The sequence below is a fragment of the Trachemys scripta genome, chromosome 15 (assembly GCF_013100865.1).
Source record: "Trachemys scripta elegans isolate TJP31775 chromosome 15, CAS_Tse_1.0, whole genome shotgun sequence".
NCBI lineage: Eukaryota > Metazoa > Chordata > Testudines > Emydidae > Trachemys > Trachemys scripta.
In genome coordinates, this window is record NC_048312.1 from 7,421,025 (window position 1) to 7,443,401 (window position 22,377).

The 22,377-nt window shown below is 39.0% G+C and overlaps 1 protein-coding gene across 2 annotated transcripts in view; it reads left to right on the forward strand.

The window, feature by feature from the left end:
- The first annotated feature begins 362 nt into the window (after nt 1–362).
- Nucleotides 363–22,377, forward strand: part of ATP2A2 (ATPase sarcoplasmic/endoplasmic reticulum Ca2+ transporting 2) — a 75,135-nt gene continuing 53,120 nt past the window's right edge. For both annotated transcript variants that reach the window (XM_034791585.1, XM_034791584.1), the window contains exons 1-5: nt 363–1,260; nt 2,272–2,289; nt 2,389–2,471; nt 12,997–13,101; nt 21,095–21,233. In XM_034791585.1, the coding sequence (XP_034647476.1) occupies nt 1,143–1,260; nt 2,272–2,289; nt 2,389–2,471; nt 12,997–13,101; nt 21,095–21,233 (463 nt within the window). In that variant the 5' untranslated portion in view covers nt 363–1,142. The remainder of the gene's footprint in view (nt 1,261–2,271; nt 2,290–2,388; nt 2,472–12,996; nt 13,102–21,094; nt 21,234–22,377) is intronic.

A 22,377-nucleotide genomic window follows, 5' to 3' on the forward strand; every position in this document is an offset into this window, starting at 1 on the left:
ACCCGCCCCGACCGTAATGAGGTTCACGCAAGGGCAGGGAGCTGCCTGGGGGTCACGCCGGGCCAGGCCGCCAGCCCACTGGAGATTGCTCCCGCCTCCCAGAGCAGTGGCCAAACGACGTTTCTCCACCCCGGCCTCTCTCCTGCGCCCGCCCGCATACTTGTACCAAAGGCATGGGAGACGGCGCTCCGCAGAGTCGCGGTGCGGGCGGGCCCCTTTGCTTCTGGCGTTTCGGATCCGGGTTGGTGCGGGCGGGGCTGCTCCCTCCTCCCCGCTCCCTGCTCCCGGCCAATGAGCGGCGTCCACATGCTGCGGCCGCGAGAGGGGCCGCGGCGAGCTGGCTCCGATAAATTCTATTAGAGCAGCCGCCGCTGGCTCAGCTCGCGCTGGGGAGGGAACGGAGCAGGAGGAAAGCAGAGCACCGGCTAGCCGGAGACAGCGGCCTAGGCTACCCCGCCCGCTGGAGAGCGCCGGGAGCGGATCCCACCCCGCCGGGCTAGTCACACTCTCCCCTAGAGGGACGAGGGGGCAGCTAACGACCCCCAGGGCAGCTACGCCCCCTAGAGGAGACAGGGCATTTCACACCCCTCCGAGGAGAGCGGGGGGGATCAATTACCTCATTACCCCTCCGAGCGGCGAAAGAGACAGTTCCTCTCCGTCTGAGGAGAAAAGGGGACCGCTCAGTTCCTTCCACGCGCGCCCCACAGTGCCGGCAGGGGCGGTCGTGACCCTAGCACCCCCCGCAGCACCTCTCGGAGACGGGTGGGAGCAGGCCTTGGCCTGGCGCCTGAGAGAAGGGGGGTGACTTTGTCTCGTGGCCCCCGAACGGCTGCCGGAGAAGGGGGTGCAGCGGAGCCCCTGGTCTAGCTCCGCCAGAGGAAGGGGGCGGTTGTGTTCCCGCGGGGTGGGGGCGAGTCCCCCGCCGGTACGGAGCCAAGGGGGGGTGCAGGTGCTGTGACCGGAGAGGAGCGCTCCTCGGATCCCTATTGTTGTCTCGGTCTATGCTGGTAATCACCCGGGGGCGGCTGGGGACCCGTAGGGGGAGAGAGAGAGGCACCGAGCGGGCTGAGTGGAGGGTTTGCTGCTGCTGCTGCTGCTGAGAAGAAGGAAGCGGAGGAGAGGCACCATTTGCCGGCCCGGCCATGGAGAACGCTCACACCAAGACGGTGGAGGAAGTTTTGGCTTATTTCGGCGTGAACGAGAGCACTGGGCTCAGCCTGGAGCAAGTCAAGAAGCTCAAGGAGAGATGGGGCGCCAACGGTAGGTGAAGCAGCCCCCGCGCCCGCCGCTGCCGGGGGGATGCTGCTGCGTGCTGGGATCCTCTTCTCTCCCTCTCCTCCTCCTTCGGGCCCTGTTTCAAGGCCTAACCTATGTGTGCAAAGCCGGCATCTGACTCAGGACCCGGAATAGGAGCGAGGGAGAGAGAAGATGGCTGACTTGAACTCCACCTCGTGGGTTTCTTTTATATCCTAAGCGCTCGGGGCTGCTTCAGCATGGAGGGTGCCACCTCCGTTTCCTTTCACCTTGGTGGGAAATAAGCTTCGACCATTAAATAAAGCGCGTGCTTTTTTCAATGTGCCCCTTTTATTATTTACTTGACCTTCATTTTCTTCGTTATTCCCAACCGTCCCACCCAAGCATCGTTCTTTTGACTTTTGAAAAAAGGTGGGTTTTTTTTGTTTAAAAAAAAAAAATGTTCAGAAGACAGCGCCGCAGAGCTTTATTTTTATAGCTTTCTTTTGTGCCAATTGTTTTGCAGAACAGGCTGACAGAGAGAAATAATAGCAGGTGGGGAGACCGCAATTCCTAAATAGAAAAAATGAGATTGTGAAGTATTTGGATATACATCTTATATTTTGGTAAAGTGAATGTGGAGGGAAATCAGTGTTCTGCTGAAGTCTGAAAAACGTTTGAAGCCTGTGATCCTTTGTATGCAGCAGTACCAGAAGTAACAGAGCAGGCATGAGTGATGACTTGGCTGAATTGTAACCTTACTAGATTGCTGCTAAAATGTATTTGACATAAATTGCGGCATTAGCGAGGCCCATTCCAATTCTTCTTGTTAAAAGGAGGTACTTTAATTACATTACTCAGCATTGCCTTAAAATCTGAATTTCCTATATATATAAAATCGGGTAGAATTTAGTTTTGTAGCATCTTAGCTAGCTCAGAAATAATCTTTAATGATGGATGCTTTATAGTAGCTAATGTAGTTATCTAACAGTCTTTTCTCTTTGACATGCTCCTTGGGAAAACCTATGCTTCCCGCAGAATTACCAGCTGAAGAAGGTAAGCAAGCTTGTACAATCTTCTAATGTTTCTTATCCATACTTTGTATCTTTTTGTGTATATTTAAGATGCAATATGTCTGCCTTTTATATCTTGCAGGAAAATCCTTACTTGAGCTTGTGCTTGAACAATTTGAAGACTTATTAGTTAGAATTTTGTTGTTGGCAGCTTGTATATCTTTTGTAAGTATAAAATGTTTGTTTTTTTCAGACTTTTCACACATTGAACAGTTGAGGCTACTGTATATATATTGAAGGACAGGGTTATTCCTTAAGTTATTTTCTTGCTTATACTAGTTCTTTTTATGATGTGGAAAAATAAATTGCATGCTGAGTCTTAAATTGGTTATCTTGCTAAGCTTAACTTTTGCATGTTTTAGACATTGATTTTTCCATATTCACTTCATGTATGGTGTATACTATTCTCTTCTTTCTTGAATACAGTTAAACTAGACATACACAGACCTGTGAAAAGCATACATATAATCCATCATATTTTTTTGTATACCTACTTGAAATGGGATTTCCCAACCTTTCTTTTTGTTGTTGGCTTTTAAAACCAACCTTGATTACACATTTAATGGGGCATTCTTTTTGCTTTTGAGTTAATCCTTATCAAGCTAAATGGATGATCATTGGAAGAGGTTTTTGGATACAATGCAAACTGTAAATAGAATTTGCAAGGGGGAATATTTCAGTTGCCTTCCCTCCCTGATAATAGCAAGGTGACAGTTGTTGCTTTTGACAGTGACAAGAATGATGACGACAATGATGGCACCATTGTTGACCAAATTTGGTAACTGACCTTTGGATAGTCTTTTTGTAAAGTGGACCCCTCATCTTGCATACAGGATTGAAAGGACAAGAAACACTAAATGACCCTGGTTTTTGTTTTGTTTTTAATGTATGTTTAATTGGATAGTTTCTTTATGCAGTGTGTATGGGGTATATGGTTGCTAAGAAACTGGAGAAATGAATTGAAGACTAAATACAGGAGGAAGGTGATGGGTCTGCATATGTTTTTGACAAGTTGGAGAACAGAATGATTGGTTTCTATTTATTAAAAAAAAAGTGCAGAACGTTAGAGATTGTTAGTAAAGTCTACCAAATAGACTTTTACTTCCACCTAAGGAATTGTAGCTTAACTCTGTGACCAGAAAAACAGGTGTTAGTCTTTTATAAGCTAAAAGAATAAAAACGTGGATTTTGTGCTGATTTCTAGTTTTCTATCCTTCTGCCAAAGTTCAACTAATCATGAATATAGACTGAAGCAAATGATCAGTCTTAAACTAAGACTATTTAAAATAAAAAAAGAGGATGGTTATCCCCTGTTATGCCTGATGCAGTATACTGCGTTGTTGATTCTGGGCCAGTGAAGGCTTCTGATATCACAAAACCGACACACCGTTTCAAAGAAAAGGGCCTCAGTTTTGGTATATGTGTATATAATTGCCAGCCGGCCAAGGACTGGCATTGAGCTTGCCTGTGGAGACAGACACATTCTAGTCACTTTGATATTTCCTTGGAGAAAACGTGGCTGGCAGTAGCAATTTTGAGAAATGGGTTAACATCTAGTTTTTTGGTGGGGGCTAGAGTTTTGTAAAGGGTCTGAAAGTTGCATCCCTCATGAGGGTAGAGGAGGAAAGAATGATCGTAATAAAGGGTAGTGGGATTTTATAGTGAATGAGTTACTACTTCTAGAAATTTATATCCCACTTCATTTCCAACCAAACGGGTGAAGGTAAAGATCAAATTCAGCAAATAAGAAATTGTCTAGTGAGCTGACTCCATATTCAACCCTGTGCTAAACTGACACAGGTCAAATAATGTACCTGGCCAAATGTACTTTGCTAGTATGTTTACTGAACTTATTAAACAATTAGACTAGCCTCCTTTTTCCAGTTTGCTGAAATTATTCTGCTAAATTAGGCAGTCAGTGTAATACAGGGTACAATACTGGATATCTGGGTTCTCTCCTCAGTTCTATCACTGACCTGCTCAGACCTTGGGCAAATCACTTCAATTTTCTATGTCTCAAATTTCCTCAACCTTAAAAACGGAGATAATAGTTATCCTCCTTCTTGGAAAACATGTTAAGCCCCTGGCCTGAAAATCAATAGCTAAAATAGAAATGCAGCTAATAATTTTTATTGGAGTTATTTTATGAGTAGTTCACTCTTTTTTGGTTTGCTTTTGGGTTTTGTATTGGGATCAAAGATAACTTGTAATTTCTTATGTTTTTTCACTTGTGGCTTGACTTTGAGTTCTGGTAACTTTCACGCAACTGTGCCAAGCTCATACAAATTTAGAAATACATTTGTTTCTATAAAATATTCAAGGTGATCGACATAATTTAAACTCCGATATTCGTTCTGAAAGCACTCATTTTCAAGTGTGAAGCTTGTGGCCCATAACTGCCACCCAGGGAAATTTAAATGTTACGGGGAAAGATAAATTGTGTATGCAGTTGAGGTAAAATGAACCTTTAGCATTGGATTGCTGCATCATGAGGATGATTTAACACAATTTATAATGTGTAATCGTTGATAACTGGACGGGCTAAGTCTTGAAAAGTTAATGAGGCTTTGTAATACTACGACAACCACTCTACAATAATATGTGAAAATCACAGGTGTTTTTTAGGTTACGAGGAGTGTACACAGAGCATATTAATTGATTTTTTTAGTTTTAAAATGAGGTGCATCAGGGTGGCTTTGATCTTAAGTTAATGTGTAGGGCTTTGCTTTTTGGGATGTAATATAATTTTGGGTGTGTGTGTGTAGGGGGGAGGTTGTTTTTAGCAATTTTTGAGCTATATCTATATATCTCCAAAAATTGGATTTAGGGTGGGCTTTCTCTTTGCATATACAGTACTGGGATGAGTAATCTGTTTGATTTTTTTTTTCCATATTGCTTCTTAACGTTAATACTGTTACCATTACTTTAAAATGCACTTGGGAACCTGTAATGCACACAAGGAGAGTCTACATGAACCAATTAATATGCAGCACATTCATGTGCTTTAGAAATCACACCTTTTGTAGTCTGCATTTCTGCTCCATGTAGGCCAGCCCTTAGATACAAGGAACCATTTCTGGTGTTTTTCCAACGTTTATTGGGTAAACACAAATTTGTTTCTTGTGTTGGGGATGCGTTAGCAATGTCTTTCAATTAAAACTGAAAATCAGAAGCTCTGGTTATGTATAGTTGAGTCTTTGGCAGCACTGTTAAGTTTCTTTTGAAGTTAATGGACTTCAGCAGGAGTAAGATCAGAACCAAATTGCACAAACTTGGATTGTGTGTTTTCAGTGACCCTAAAATATTTTCTGTAAACTTGTTGATCTGGGAGACAGTTACGACTGTAGTGCTTGGATAACATAAGGCCTTGTATAGCAGTAGCAATAAGTAAAGTTAAGGTTGCATAATATCTGCTGTTCTAATCCTTGTTTTCAGTTTGAAACTTTCACCTCAACTGAAATTTTATGGACCTGGTCTTTGTCCAAAAGTTAAATGTTCAGAAAGTTTTTATAACAAAAATGCTTCTAATGCCTTTGAGTACATGTGTGAGGGAAGAGGAGAATATACTTTGCAAAGACTGTTGTTGTTGTTTTTTAAAATCTGAAGATTCTTGTTTGAATTGCATTAGTGCTGAATCACCTTAGAGATTGAGCGTTGGAATTGGGCATGGAAATAGTCCTGATTGTGAAGTGCATTTGAGTGTTCTGGTAAAAATGGGTTTTGTGTTGAGAGTTGTCTTTGAAAATTACACCGTGCCTTCAAGGAGGCCTGGCAGGACATGTGTGCATAGCTAAATTATTTGTACAGTAAAAACCTTAATGATGGCAAGTTTTAATTGCGGCAGAGCTCCAGAGAGGCCTTTGTTCATTCACTGCTCATCTTATAAGGTTAAAAACTGCACAACTCCTAAAATTACCTGGTGGACCTTGCAAGGTAGATGGGATAGTGGGTTCCTTACCATGAAATATTTTTTTTCTTTGAAGAGTGTGCATTATATATTGCACATGCATGTGCACGCACACATTCCATTTTAAAACTTGTTATGTTAAGGTTGCATGTGTAAGCACTCATGTAAGGAATTGAGAAAGTTAAGCTTGCACATGACACCTTGCCTTTGCACCTTTATGCAGGTGCATTACGTACCTTTTCTTAAATATCATACAGTAACATTAGTGGTTCTCAAATTGTTTGTACATCGACTGATGGTATGTGGGCGGCAGTCAGGCAGTACACAGGCTGCTGTATAGTATTGACATCATAACCCATTATATCTGTACTGATTTAAATTACGAAGATGGTATGACAAGTACTTATTGAGTTGTATATGTGGTATGCTAGATCTCAGTCAGAGAATTGCTGTTCTACAGCCTTAGATGCACATGCTCTTGTAACATTTCATTCTTGTATTTGTAGACCATTTTCATTGTCCATATTCCTCCAGTATATCTCTAATGACTTGTCTTGGAGAGAAGAAAATTTAAGTTATACACCTGATCCTATAAAGGAATCTATAGGCATGGACCCTTCCCAGAATGCCTTATTGGAATCTGTAGGACTTCACAGGGATCCATGTGGGCAGCACCAGTTCCTTAGTTCTGTTGTGGTTGCAATTCAGAGGATGAGCCAGTTAGCAAGAATTCACAGCCAAGTTATTTTCTTGTGTATTTAATCTATAATATTTTGTATGAGACTGGTTTACTCTGTAATGTCATCTAAATGACTCTAATAGACTGACATACACAGATGAGTACGCAGTGCTTTTCAGAGTGCTAAACGTGTATCTAATATTGTAGAAACATGTTTGATAAATAGTAGATGATCACTTAGCGTATTATAATACATGTATACATACAAGAGAGCAGAGTTAATGTAATCCACACAACCCCAACTTTAGCACTTCCTGAGTTTTATACTTTGCCATGCAACCTTAATATTTTCCTAATGAATTGTGATAGTTTTTCGTACTGGACACAGTGTAGTCTAGGGAAAGTATTTATAACTGGTTGCCTAAATTAGAGGATCATGAAACAAGCTAGTAATAGCCCCTTTATACCAAACCAGACTTACAGGTGGGTGCTCTGGAAACTTGCTAGGTACAGGGTTAGATTAAAGTTGTATATTGTTGTGAATGTAGCCCAATAAAGATGTTCCTTATACATACCAATCAGGCCCATGTATAGACTGATCTTTTAGTCCTCAAGCATGCAAAACTGCACCATTGAAGTAAATAAGAATTTTCTGTGCAAGGACTTCTGGGTTGTCCTAAAACGTCCTGAGAACAAGCTAACTGTTAGATCTGGAATAGTAATGACTAATATGTTGCATAAGATAGGGATAGTGTTGCTATATTACATTGGCATTCTGTCAGCAAAATTCAGATTACGCAGTGTCACCTAAGATATCATCTGATGGGAAAAGATCACAGAGATTTAAGAAGTAATTTATGTAGCTTTTAAAAATGTTCCCTTGTAATAGGGTGCTGTAGCTAGGTAAGAACTTAAATTGCCAGATGCTTCTGTTTTTTCTTCTGCTACCATTAAGTATATAGCAAAACAATTGTATATTCAGAAACATGGGGCAGCACATACTAGAGGTAGTTACAGTCTGTTAACTCAGTAAAATTTTTCAATTTCCCTTTATAATCATCACTGAGTTTTTATTTTTCAGTAACAGTTAGCAAGGAGAGTTTTTTGATCTCATGAGTGACGGAACTAAATTTGGGAGAAATGAAAGAATCTTAATCTTTGGTTGGCAATTCCTTTGTGCATGGAATAATTTCTTGTTGAGACTATTAAAAAGGGATATTTTATTTGTTTAATTTTAAATTAAACATATCCTATCCAGTAAAATAGACACATTTGAAGCAAAATATGCATTTTTAACAGAGTCTAAACTGTACTCTAGAGAAATACAAAAAGGATAATGGTAATCAGGCACTGTTGGCTTGTCCAAACTGTAGTAAATGTTAAAAATCTAAATGGCCTGGGAGAACAAGCTTTTTATTCCAGGAACATTGCATAGGTAAAAGGAACCCACTTTAATTGGTCTAAGACCTTTTATTGGTAGGATAACATTTGATTTTCATATTTTGCCTCTAAGCTGCCATTCTCAAGTAAAAAACTTGCCTCTTGGCCACTGATAACAGAATCCAGTTTGTCTAATGGATCAGTAGGTATAATCTCCCGAGCAATGGATTTCATCCCAGAACTTCCACTCTTTGTATACTGTATTCTGTTTTTGTTGTTCCCTCCATCTTTCCTAATATGTTTGTCTCAAATGTCTAATCTATGTGCTCTGGTATTAAAAAATACTGAAACAGTGAGGCTTTTTAGGAGTACAAATGCTTGCATAGCATTATTAATTTAATTCTGGTTTTTCTAACTGTTTTCATGACCATTTAGTTTATTGCTGGCTGGCTTACTGGAGCATCCTCTGCTTCTCTTAGTCACCCTGAGCCACAAGCATTCTTTTCTCGTCATTGCATGTGTAATTTTTAGTCTTTGTGTATATTTCTTTTAAAAAGTCCCATGGCCCCATCCTTGTTAAACTTTGCTTAAGAGACTTCTGCCAACAGTTCAAACCAATTAAATATGGCTTGAGCAATCAAATGAAACATTGTTGAATCAGAGTTGCCCTCTAGATTTGTTCTCACCATTCAGGTGTCAGGGCAGTATGTGTATTAGATATTTCCCTTCGTCTCCAGACTTCCTTTCCACTTAAACAAAAAAAAAGCAAAAGCACATTTTTGCTTTTCTTTGCTTTTTAGCCTCTTAGGTATATAGAATTTTTTTAAAATTTAAATGTTATCAAAAGTATTGTCTTAAAACAATACCATAATGGTTGATCTTAATCATGTTCATGGTTATGCGTGCTACAATGATTTGATTACCAGATTTCTATCAGTAAGGGTCATTATATCACTGGACCCTCTGTCTTTTTCTTTTTCTTCTTGTTGTTGTTTTGTTTAGTATAGTGTAAGATCCTGAGGTTTGCTGATGGAACTATTTGCCACTATAGCAAGGCATTTGTACAGTGGCTAGCACAAAGGTGTCCTGGTCCGTGACTAGGACCCTAGGCAATACAATAAAACCAGTAATAAATAATTATAGATTCTGTTATTTTCCAAACTTTGGTTTCTGTTGTTCCTCTATTTAGTAAAGCAAAAAAGATGTTGGTAATGTTTTAAAAACTAATGTGTTGCTATTTATCTCTTCATCCCTGATCACTTGCTAGTGCTTATTAAATCTAGGCTACTATACAGTTGTTTCATCAAATGTACATAAAGTTATTTTGACACTCTCCCATAACCTGTTTTGACAGAAGATCAGACACTTGCAATTGAATAACTCCTGTTTTTAACTTTTTATGGGTACAGTCACTAGAGCATCTTGACATACAGGAAAATTCTCTCATTTTTAGATCCCAGCAATTATTCTTTGCTAACAAAAGTCTCTTGCTAATTGTAGTTTGAATTAATAGGTTCACTTAAATTTTACTCTTGTCAAATGTTTTTGAAAGGTCCATGTTTTGGGAACTGAAGTTGTTGGACTTCTAAAACATCTTAAGGATTTTGATCTGGCTATCGGCTTGATTTATGGTATCAGTACACCTGTGGTTAAGACTTAAAACAAGCTGTCATATTTGCTCTCTTATGATCTCTGTCTGAATTTCGGTTGGTCTCTTAGAGCAGAGGTTGGGATAGGCCTTCCTCCAGACATATCAGGTCCTCTGATGGCGTTGTGCATATGACTCTAGATGGCACTGTGCATTTTGATGGATTTCTGTTAAGCTTGCACAGCATTATACAAAGTCATTGCCATCTATACGTTAATCTGCTTGGTACGACATGGTGTGCACATTTAATTGTAAGCATTGGCCACAATCCCAGTTTTACTTTTGCTCTTATTACAATGGATTGTTGGCTTTGTTTGAATCAATGCCTTACTGTTGTTAATAGTCAATGAGAGTTGCATGGTGTGTGTTTTGTTTGTTTTTTAATCAATATATGTACTTGTGTGGTGGGGCTGTGTAAACTACTACAGACACAAAAAAAGGGGGGGTCCAATCAAATAAATTTGAGAACCACTGTCTTAGATACTTGATACTATTGAGCACAGGTGTACTGATACCATAATCATAAACCTAGACGTTTCCCTTACAACATTATATTGGTTCTTCCTGAGACAGCCAGATCTCCGTGTGGCTTATCTAATATGCTGAAATGAATGTTGGAAAACGCTTGCTTTGTCATTGCTTTATATCTTCAAAGCAGGATTAACTATTCCTCATAGGACCTCCGAGATGTATTTTTTTCATCGTGCATATGGTGGAGACTGACACAGATGCTAAGTGGCTTTACCAGGGCCACATACTGGCCTCATATACACTAGGATAATAACATGTTAACTAACCACTGTTGCAGTTCCACTGGTTGTAACAGTAGTGGAGGCTGTCTGTAGAAAGAGCTTGAACACCATAGTGGTTAAAAACACTAGAGTTCCATCCAAACTGCAGCCTACACCATTGCTACCACTGGTGGAGCTGCAGCAACAGTTAATTACAGGTTGTAGATGCAGTCAATGAGTCCGTGAAAGAGCCTGGGTTAGAACTGAAGACTAGAAGCTAGGAACTCCTATGCTCTTTCCTGTAGACTATATACTCCTCTAATCTGAGCCTAATCCAATGCTGCCTTGCCAGTTACAATATTGGACATTTCCTCTATCCTAATAAAATCTGCTCTCCTATTGGTCTTGCTTGGTGGTTCATATTATTTCTGTTCAAGGCTCTCGTGCTGTTGATCCTTCATCCTTTTTAACATCCTGGAGTGTTTCACAATTGAGCAATAGTTCTAGTGCAGCATGATAGCGGAATGATGGTGTCTTTAGTAACTGCTTGCTTTTTGGCCTACTTGGTAAGGTGCTTCTGAGTTGGTCAGTGACTCATAATGGTGTTGCCTGACTACCGGCACTAATTATTTCTACACATTGTTCCCATTTAACAGGCTTCCCGTTGCTCAACATGTTGACTAAAGAATTAGACTCTGTCTCCTTAGTTATTGCAGAATTTTGCCTGAATTTATTCAATGAATAGGCCTCTTCCATATGTACCTGAAGTGCTTGAGACTGGTAAATAACAAAGTCTAAAGAATCCCCAAACTTCATCTGAAGCCTTACAAGTATAGAATCATTAGGTGCCTTGTCCTCCTGCTTGGGAATGTAATAAAGCTGAACTGAGGAAAAAGCCACATTGTTAGATCTTTACATAAACCTCCCAAGTTGATTTAGCTCCCATCCCTACCCCGCTTTTTAATTAATTTTTTGCTTTCATGATCTGCCATTTTAATGTGACTGTTAGGTACCCTGACAGGAAAGCTTAACAGGAGCACAATAGGCAAGCATCTAAGTTCCCTCTAAGCTACACAGCTGTGCAGCAGGCTATCAAAGGCCTCTCCCCTGGTCCCCATCCCGGAGCTGCTGCAGTTGGGGGGGGGGAAGGAGGAGGAGGAGTCTCTCTCTCCCCACTGAGCCCTGGGGCAGCCTGCACCCAAAGCCCTCATCCCTGGCCCCACCCCAGAGCCCGCACCCACAGCCGGAGCCCTCACCCCCAAACTCTCTGCCCCAGCCCTGAGCCCCCTCCCACACGCTGAACCCCTTGGCCCCACCCCCGCCACACATCACCTCCATATTGGTGCACATAACAAAATTCATTCTGCACATGGATGTAAAAAATTAGAGGGAATTTTGGCAGGCATGTTGCTTTTTCCAACTCTCTCCTGTTTTATAGTTCGAGTTTTTATTGAAATTCATCTTTATCACCTTTTGTGCAGTCCATTTTTTTTAAATGGGGAAGAGAGGCATTTCACTTTGTAGAATAAGTATTCGTAGAAAATCCCCACCACAAACTGATATTGACTAAAGGGGGGGAGGGACTACCATTCGTTGATATCGTCAATTGATGGCATGGTTCTGTGCCAGAATACAAACCGGTGGCCAATCAGGCAAAAAGTCCAATCAGATTATAAATATAAAGTTGCAGTAATTTTTTAAAATATGTAAATACCTTGCAATGCCTGCTACAAAAGTGCCATGTGAACGCCTTTTCTCGCTTTCAGGTGGCATTGTAAGTAAGAAGCGGGCAGCATTATCTCATGTAAATGTAAACAAACATTTGTCTTAGCGATTGGTTGAACAAAAAGTAGGACTGAGTGGACTTGTAGGCTCTAAAGTTTTACATTTTATTTTTGAGTGCAGTTATGTAACCAAAAAAAATCTGCATTTGTAAGTTGCACTTTCACAATAGAGATCGCACTACAGTACTTGTATGAGGTGAATTGAAAAATACTATTTTATCACTTTTACAGAGTAAATATTTGGAATAAAAATAATATAAAGTGCGCACTGTATACTTTGTATTCTGTGTTGTATTTGAAAATGTAGAAAAACATCCCAAAATATTTAATTAATTTCAATTGTTGTTCTATTGTTTAGCAATGCGATTAAAACTGCAATTGGGATTTTTTTTTTTTTAAATGGAATTAATTTTTGTGTGTTAACTACGATTTAATCGACAGCCCTGGTAATAACGGTATAGATATTTCTGTAAAAATTCTAAACTCCATGTTTTGTGTAATATTGTCGTGTGTATGTGTGTATATCTGTTGTATTTAGATTAACTGTGATTTCTCTTGCAGGTTTTGGCCTGGTTTGAAGAAGGTGAAGAAACAATCACAGCATTTGTAGAACCTTTTGTAATCTTACTTATATTAGTAGCTAATGCAATTGTGGGTGTGTGGCAGGTAAGCAAACATATTTTTATAATACCAAAACTCAGAAACTCTTTAGGCTCTTGATTAGTAGAAGTAGATGATGTCTGTACAGTACAGATTTTATAAGTAGTATAGGCATATGCCAAAAGTACTATATACATTCTTAACATTGAATTACTCGGAACCAAAATCATCATGTGAATTCCGACATGAAGTGTTGACCCAAAGCTAAAATGGACGCTACAGAAATGTTAAACATGTGGGTAGACTAAAACACACAACACAGAATACCTTATGGATGTGTTTGGCCATAGGCTTGCTTTATATATCTTTCAGCACGTTAAGAAAAAGGTTGTTCATAGCAGAAGCCATTCATGAACATTGCTATTAAGTTTTAAAAATTCATGCTGTTCTTGAACATTTTTTATTTGCTGTTGAAACAAATATTAATCACTCTATCCCACTGTTCCCAGCCAATGGGAGTTGCGGAAAGCAGTGGCCAGCACGTCTCTGCAGCCTGCGCCGCTTCCCGCAGCTCCCATTGGCCAGGAACGGTGAACCGTGGCCACTGGGATCTGCGAGCAGCTGTACCTGCGGACAGTCAATGTAAACACTGTCTCGCGACCTGCCAGCGGATTACACTGATGGGCCGCAGGTTGCCCACCGCTGTTTTAGAACTTAACCTAACTATGGAGTCACCACCAGGGTGCCTCCATAATATCGTAGCTTAAAGCCCATGCAGTTGGATAGGTTTGGGAGTTGGACTAGGTAAACTACTATCTATGCAGTTTTTCTCATACAACCAATGAAATTGTTGCATGCAAATAAGATGTAGAGCAAAGTTGGGGATTGGTGGTTACCTCAGATATACAATGGTCTAGGACTCTTAGGCATATATCTATGCCATGATTACTGGAGCTATACACCACACAGGTATAATTCATGAAGTCAAAATGGCTGAGAACTTAAAAAATTGGGCTCTAACAGACTGCAAAACTCAGTGATTCAACCTATTGATATTCTGAACAAAGATTTTTCAATCATGATTGTAGCAGTTTCCATCACTTCACACTGACTCTTATATTCTAGACTGCCAATCCTGGAATCTTATTGTATGGATATTTGCTATCTGCATTCTATTAAACATACAAGCTTAAATTTTAGTATTCTCTTTTAGTGATCTTTCTAAATGTAAAGAGAAATGTGAATCTATATTCCATACTACAATGAAAACTTGAATCTTCACATTTGTATTTAATAAAAAATATAGGTCCACTACACACAGTATGCATTTCTAAATTTGGTGGTTTGCATCTCTGAAGTTAAGTAGGCAGTATTGTTTTACTTGGATTCAAATAGCCAAACTAGTTTACTTTTTTATTTAATTTTTATTTGGCTTTGATTTTAAGGCTTTGATATGGAGAGTTGAGTAGTTACTACCATGAATTTGAAATTGTATCTGACTAATCTAAACTTTCATAATTTTCAGGGTTTTGAACTAAATGTCCAAATTCTATTGGAGATCATCAAATTTAACAAAGAGGCACAAAACTTGACTTCTTAGACAGGGATTTCAGTTGGCAGCACAATTCTAACTTTCTGGTTAAATGCTGCACAAAACAATTTATCTTAAATTACAAATGGGTAAACTCTTATTAGGTACTTTTTTATTTTATGTTAGAGGCATGCTCATAATAATATAAAAATATTAAATACATTACTTTGCAGCTGAAAAAATGTTCAGGGGGTCAGTGATTTTTGACAGTTGAAGGGAAATATTGTACGGTGACATGCAAATGCTGCTGCAGATTTTACCTTTGGTCTTTCAAGCTTTTCCCTGCTAGATTAATTCTAAAGTTTTGTAAACCTAAGTAGCTGAAATATTTTACAACTTTAAAGAGACACTGTAGTCAGCATGTCTCAGATAATGCATATTCTTGTGTGTTGTACTGTGCCTATTTTTTTTGTGATGTCAGATTTTTCAAAAATGTGAATATCGCAGGTGCCACAGTTGAATACATACGTATGCAACATCAAATAACTTATGTGGAACATACCAATAGAGCAGTTCCTTACGCCTTTTCCTCTCACCCTCAAAGCTGAAGTGATGTTAAATAGTGACATAGTACTTGTTCTTTTGGAAGCTTTGTTCAAGTTTGTCAAAATCTAGGGTCTTTAACTTATTTATTAAAGTAGTATCCAATTAAGTTTGTATAGACACTGTACATAGAGGTAGACCAAAATCCTGCCACAAAGAACTTAGTCCTAAAAGAGTTCTTTTCCTAAAAAAAATTACCAGGAATATAAAAGCTCTTCCTCTAGTGTTGGATTGGAATAAATTAATACTTCATGTTGGTTTAAAACTCCCCCCACTAAATCTAGTGAAGATGGGGGAATAAAGTTTAGTGCAGGTTAACAAGGCATCCATATTTATGCTTTGGGTTTTACCCCACTCTAGAATGCATGCACAAGTCTAACTTAGCAAGAGAAAAAGCCAATGTGTAGAATACACTTGTTTGTTTGAAGCATCCCTAGTAGACCAGCTTTTTCCTTTTAGTATACATTGCAACAAGGACTCTGCTATTAACTACACGCCTCAAAAGCAAGTATGACAAAATCAATTCAAAGAAAAAAATCCAAAGTGTATAATGGGCACTCAGCTGCAGGCTGTAGATCAGAAACCTACTGATTTCCATGCTGAAAGAATCAAAGGCATTCTTGAAACCATTTAGATATATTTAAATGGTTATGCTTGTGTGATGATTTGTTTAAAGCTATTAAACCCCCAAGAGGCTTGCACTGAAGTCAGTGCACCTACATAATGCCTTTTGACTTAGATTTGTGAATAACTTATACATTTGGAGAATTGTCCAAGAAAAATTAAATTCTCTTACATTCATATAATAGATTTAAAATAGCTCTCCATCATGAGAGCATTTACTCTAATGGAAAACAGCCAGTAAATTCTAAATGGTTTGTCATTGCTGCTATATTCAAACTTTTCCTGTGCTTTTATTTAAACAAACAAGACTCTTGTGAATATAAAGTCTTTTTATATATATATAGTTCAGTAGATATGTTCATTGAAATTGATGGAATGTGTGGGTAAATCCACTGCACTGCTTTGAAAAACTGTCTTCAAAGTTAAGATTGTAAGATCCTGCGCATTATCAGCCTGACTCTGTCACCACAACCTCCTAACCAAAAAAAAACCCCACAAAAACCCTTCTGATCTGCTTTCTCTACAAAATTACTTTCCTGTAATCCCTACCAAATTTTTTTTTTTTTTTTAAATCAGTTAAGAGTTTACAGGTGAATCTTTTTAATTCACTCCATGCAAAAAAACTTTTCTTGTTTTCTACAGGAGTCCTTAATGAGAACTAGTGCATAGGACTACTTTGTTACCAAGTTAGAGTAGAAGTGTTTCTAGTCAGTTAGAGCAGAACTATGAATGTATTAACTTCTGTGTGGCAGAGTAAATATTACAAATTCTGCATCTGCCTAATCTAAACCTTCTAAAATAAAATCAAACGCTCTTTTATGTGAAGAAATTCTTTTAAAATATTTTTTGCACTAAAATATGATGCCTCATCAGAGGCTCTGAGTTCTTGTTCTTGGCAGTTGGTATCTTTACACCTACACACCTCCCACTTAAAAAAAAAAAAAAAAAAAAAAAAAAAGTGTAGGGTACATCATGATGACAGTCATTGTGCCACCTTTCTCCTCCCCTTCAATCCCTGCTTTTGACTTCAGTAGCTCCTTGCAGCAGCATCACTGGAAGAAGGTGGCAGTCCCCCCCACCTCCCATACCTGCTAACGAAATAGTCCGGGTGAGTAAGGCAGTGGTCAGGATGGAAAGAGCTGTGTCCTGCAGGTACTCTTGTATGCTGAAAAGTGAGAATCTAGGAAGGTCTTGCCTGGAGGGGAGGGCTATGGAAGTTGCTTCCTCTAGCCTGCTTCATCACAGCAGCTACTTTGTCTTGGAGTAAATCCCAGTGAGGCTAATGTGGTTCTCCAGTACAGAATCTCCATACCTCTCCTCCCAGTGTGGTCATTAAATACTAGACTCTTCACCCCCCATCCCTGGAAAGGCAAGTAACAGAATAATCAACGTACATGCTATTGTAAGAGGGGGATAGGTAGTGGTATCTTCTGACCAGCCATGGTACTGGCACTTCCTATCCAGTAAGCAGGGCCAGCTCTAGCGTTTTTGCTGCCCCAAGCAGCAGAAGGGGGAGGGAAAAAAAAAAAAGCCGTGATTGGCGGCAGCTCTACCACCGCTTCATTCTACGGCAGCAGTTCAGCGGCAGGTCCTTCGCTCTGAGAGGGAGTGACGCCCTCCCCTCCCCCCCCCACTGGACGTGCTTCCCCCCTCTTCATTGGCCGCCCCAGGCACCTGCTTGCTACGCTGGTGCCTGGAGCCGGCCCTGCCAGTAAGTTCAAGAGAAGGCCACTTTTAAACTGCCCCCTGTCCCTAGTAAACCAGAAGGGAGAGTTGAAGAGGAGAGATTTTTGAAAGAGAGCAGACTTTCAGAGTGATATCATTGAATTTTGATGTGAGGGAGCTGTTATGTTTTAGGGCTGAAACTTTCAAAGGTGCCTAATTGAAATTGGGCATCCAGTTCTCCTGATTTTAATGGTAACTGGGTCTCCAGCTCTCTTAGGTAGTTTTGAAAATCTCAGCCTTGGCTTCCACTTTTTGTTGGCAATTTATAGGGAAGCTAAAAATCCTCACTTGCTCTTTAGGTGGGGTAAGGGTTAGAGGGGCATTTATTGCCTTGCCTTTTTTTGTCCTTACTGTCACAAGTGGGGAGCAAGAGAAGACTGCTATCCCCCATAAAAGTAGTTGTTGCTTCCGCTAGATGCCATTTATAGGGGTAATTCTGTGGACTTTCAGTAACTTCATTTAAAAAATAGAACAACTTTGTGTACATTCTATCACTTGGAAATTTGATATTTTCCCCTTTGCAAAATCACTGCTGTGGGTAGATGGATTATGATGCTGTATTATTGATATGAATATTTACTCTAGAGGAATAAAATTTGCAGTTTAACTTCAAGATTTCTTTTTCCAGTGCATGTCTCTGATTTCTAGGTGCTAAAAGTCCAAAACCAGAAATCATTGGATCTGTTTGAGACCACGATAAAATCAGTGTAGGAAGAAACTTCATATGTGGGCGTGTCATCTGAAGTCTGATTTCCTGCTTCTCCATGTCTCCCTCCCCCACAAGCATTCTCCTTAAATGCAGAGAAAACTTTAGTTGGTGGTGGATATCTTTTTCTATGGAAGATGGAGGGATTATGCTATATACTATAATTAAAAAGATGAAAAATGTTTACACTTTTCAGTGCCTGTATCTGATTCTCGGTGATTCATTTATTCAAAACCATCAATTTCATACCGTTTTAAAATCTACAATATACTCACTCACATGCACATGTAATAAAAACTAGCCTATCCTAATGCAATAATCCCTACATCAAAACTTTTTCTGTTACTTTGTGATGGGTTGAAAAATTCCAGAAGTAAATGAACTTGTGCAGTCAGAAAAACTGCAAAAAGATTGATTTTTTTTTTTTTTAAAAGAGCAGAATAAAAAAAAAACTAAATAGCTTTAATTCATTGTCCAATACTTGAACATTGTAATTCAACACAAAATAGAAATATAAGAGAATAAATTTGAGGCTATCCTGGGTGTATTGGGTATAAAGAGATGTACTGGGTAAGGATGTAGTCACTATGTTCTTTGTTATGAAGAAACTTTAAATGTTTAAATTAATCTGTCTTTAATTGATTTTTAAAAAACATTTCCTCTTTCAGCCCTTTAAAGTTTTTAGATAATACTAACAGAGACTCTGGGCAGAAGCTCTGTCTTAACTCTCATGAAACTTTCTCTGTCTTGTTTTCTTTTTTGTTTTGTGGGTGATGGAGATGCAATTGTTGTCTGACTTTATATTTAAAAAAAAAAAAAAAAGGATTCTGGATATTTCTGAGAAAACCAGCTTGGAGAACTAGATTTAAACTTTTGAAGGGCTGACTTTAGACCGTGAAGTAAAATTTCTTTTTGGCAATTTCAAATATTAGATTGGGGGGGAGGGGGGACACTTGTTTTCTGATGTGGCATTTATTTATGTCTGATGACCCATGTATCTTGTTCTCTAAGATGGAATTCATTTATTGAGCTGCTAACTCTAAAGACTGAGTTAACTATGATCTCCTATCAGATAGCTTCTATATTTGATTTGATCATTCTTGTTTCTTTGCCCCTCAAATTTAATAGGGTCATTGAAACTTAATAGACCTCAGTGCCTATCTGGATATGCAGAGTTACCTATGCTCATGAGCAAGAGCTTAAATTCTGCTTTTCATCCAGTGGAGAGGGGAAATGCCATGGGTTTAGGCCATACTCCCCACCTTCCTTACACCTAAGGTAGCTCGTAGCTGCTAGTATATATGGCATCCCCATCTCTTCTCCCGCCAGTTATTTCACAACATTCACCAGATCAGCTGCTGTAACATGTGTAGTTCAAGGTATTTCATTGCCTGCTGGAACTGGTACTACACATGAGCAATCAGTTGTGTGTTACCAGCTGACAAATTAGGCTCTAATGGCTCATGGTTTGAATTTCCAAAGATAATTGTCTGCCTTTATACAATTCAGACATGTACTAGCTGAGAGAACCCTTGGCAGCTGGTGTAAGTCTGGAAAAGTTGGTTTAAGTTTTGTATACCCAAAAGCATCCTCTTTGAATTTCTATACTCAACAGAGCAGACTTAAGATGTCTGTACTAATATTTTTCTTAATTTCTCATCATAGTACTTCCACTGGTGGTAACAGCAGTAGAGCTCAGGGAGATAGGCTGCTGGTGTTTTACTGGTTCTGTCATCTAAACCTAGACAATACTATGTTTATTGGTCAATCTGTGCTAGTGCCACCTGTGCTACTGCTACCTCACTGCTCTTTTTAGTGCACTAGATTGGTCAAATCTAGGACGTGTGTATCTATTGAAGCTGGGAATTGCACCTCCCAGCTGCATTGTAGACATACCCATAGATGCTTTAAGAAAAGAATAAAGTTTAAGGTCCTTGTCATTTTTAAGGTCCAATCTTCTGTAACTCATTCATAGCTTAATTATGGAAAGAAGATTCAGGTGGGTTTTTTTGTGTGTGTATCGATGCTAAAAATAGTTAGAATTTCTGCTCGTACTCTTAAGTGCGTTGCCTTCTTTTCTGGAGCTCCAGCTTTGGCACTATATCTGGGAAGTTGTAGGTACTTTGTTGGCAAGTAATGGGTGTGAAATGTCATGTAGTGTCCTTACTTTACAAGTGCGAAGAAAAGAGCTTTTGGACAATAGTTATTTCCAAGCTAGATAACAAAGGAGCTGTTGTAAGTGGATATGTCCATGCCTCTTAATCTGACATGGTTCAAATGTGGCACAAAGACCTAAAGGAGGGATACAAGAACAGTATTGGAGAAAGTTTAATGATTGGATTTTTTTCACTATCTTAATTTCTATCAATAACTAGTGAAAACACCAGACTGATGTGGGATGGATGTATATTTGAGTCTCAGAGGAGGTGTTCTATTTAATAAAGCACAGCTGAACTAGGGTAGAATCATTTAGTTTTAATGGATGTTCCTGCTGGAGTGTTGCTTTGCATCAAAACATAACCGTATGATCCCTTAATATACAGTTTGCATGATCTCCAGCTACCAAAACATAATGGACGTTCTGGAGAGGTAACTGCAAATTTCAAGGCAATGGCTTCTAGATGTTTAAGGGCTCACTAATATCTGAATTCTATTGTTGTGCTTTCCAGACTGCAACTTCACTTTGAAGTTGCAACCACATAATGGGGTGGGTCTAATAAGTATCTTCTATGTGAATGAACATAGAATAACTAAGTAAATAGTATTCATGTAATGCTACATGTGGAAAACTAGAAGGTGACTATTCTAGTTGTCAGAATTGGCAGTACCTCTAGCTTTTAAAACCTCACATCTTATTTTTCCTCTTTCAGGAAAGAAATGCTGAAAATGCTATTGAAGCTCTTAAAGAATATGAACCTGAAATGGGCAAAGTATATCGACAAGACAGAAAAAGTGTACAAAGGATTAAAGCAAGAGACATTGTCCCTGGTGATATTGTGGAAGTAGCTGGTGAGATACCTTTTATTAATAATACAGGTTTACATATGTCTAAAGGACCTTGGTTAATTTTAAAAGTTTGAGGCCCTGGGTGGGATTTTTTAAAAAGCACGCATAATGCAAGTTAGGCACCTCATTTATGCCTTATTGAAAATTCGACCTCCTCCATTCTTCTGTAATTACCTTACATTAAATGAGTACTTCTGTCTTTAAATTGTCTTAGGTTACTATTACCTTTTAATTGGTAGACATAGTAGCAAGGACATCTTTTGCTTTTAACTGGATTACAGGTTTTTAATACGTTTGGTTGGTTGGCTTTTTTTCCCCCTCTCCCGATTGCTGTGTGGAAAACATACAAACTTTTCTCTAATCTTCCCAATGTCACCATTTTAAATGTTATTTGTAATAGCTGGTAATTTTCAATTTTTTAATCATCCTTTTTAATGATTAAAAAATATCTGTAATAAAGCAGGATGGCTTCTATTGAAACACTGGTATTCAACTTCTAATCTTGCATCACTTCCTAAAAAATACAAGTAACATTCTCTCTACTTTGGAGAGACTGCTATCTTGTAAGTGAAAATACATTGTGTTTTCTACTCCTAACTGGACTATCAATGGTTTCTTTTTTCTTTTTTCTTTTCTCTTTTTTTTTTTTTTTCCCCCTTTGTTTTAAGGATTTTGCTACTTAGTTTCTGTGCAAAGTCTATAGGTGGATCTTGTTGAAAATACGTCACAAATAGTTGTATTCACATTTTTGTAGGCTTTACTGGCAGTCAGATGGTTATAAGATAAGATAATAAATTGATATACAGCTTAAATTTGTTCTGATCTTTCTTCCCACTTTGGATTTAGTTATTAGAGTAGCCATCCAGAGGGGAGATAACTATGTACCCTTAAAGTTAACTATCCTGCTATTTTTAATATGCAGGGAAAGTGTGCTCTCAAAGTGAAGTTAGCATTGGCTCTTGGCCCAGCTTTTTCTCATTCAGAATCTTTAAAATTCCCCCACCCTGTCCTGAGCTTGTCTTGTATATGGTAGCATGCAGTTATAGTGATCTTAGTTAACAATAATTGATGTTTCTGTGGTATGCCGGAATCCCCAGTCTTTTTAAGTGCTGTCTTTCTTTCTGAGACCCTATTCCGGTCGATGATT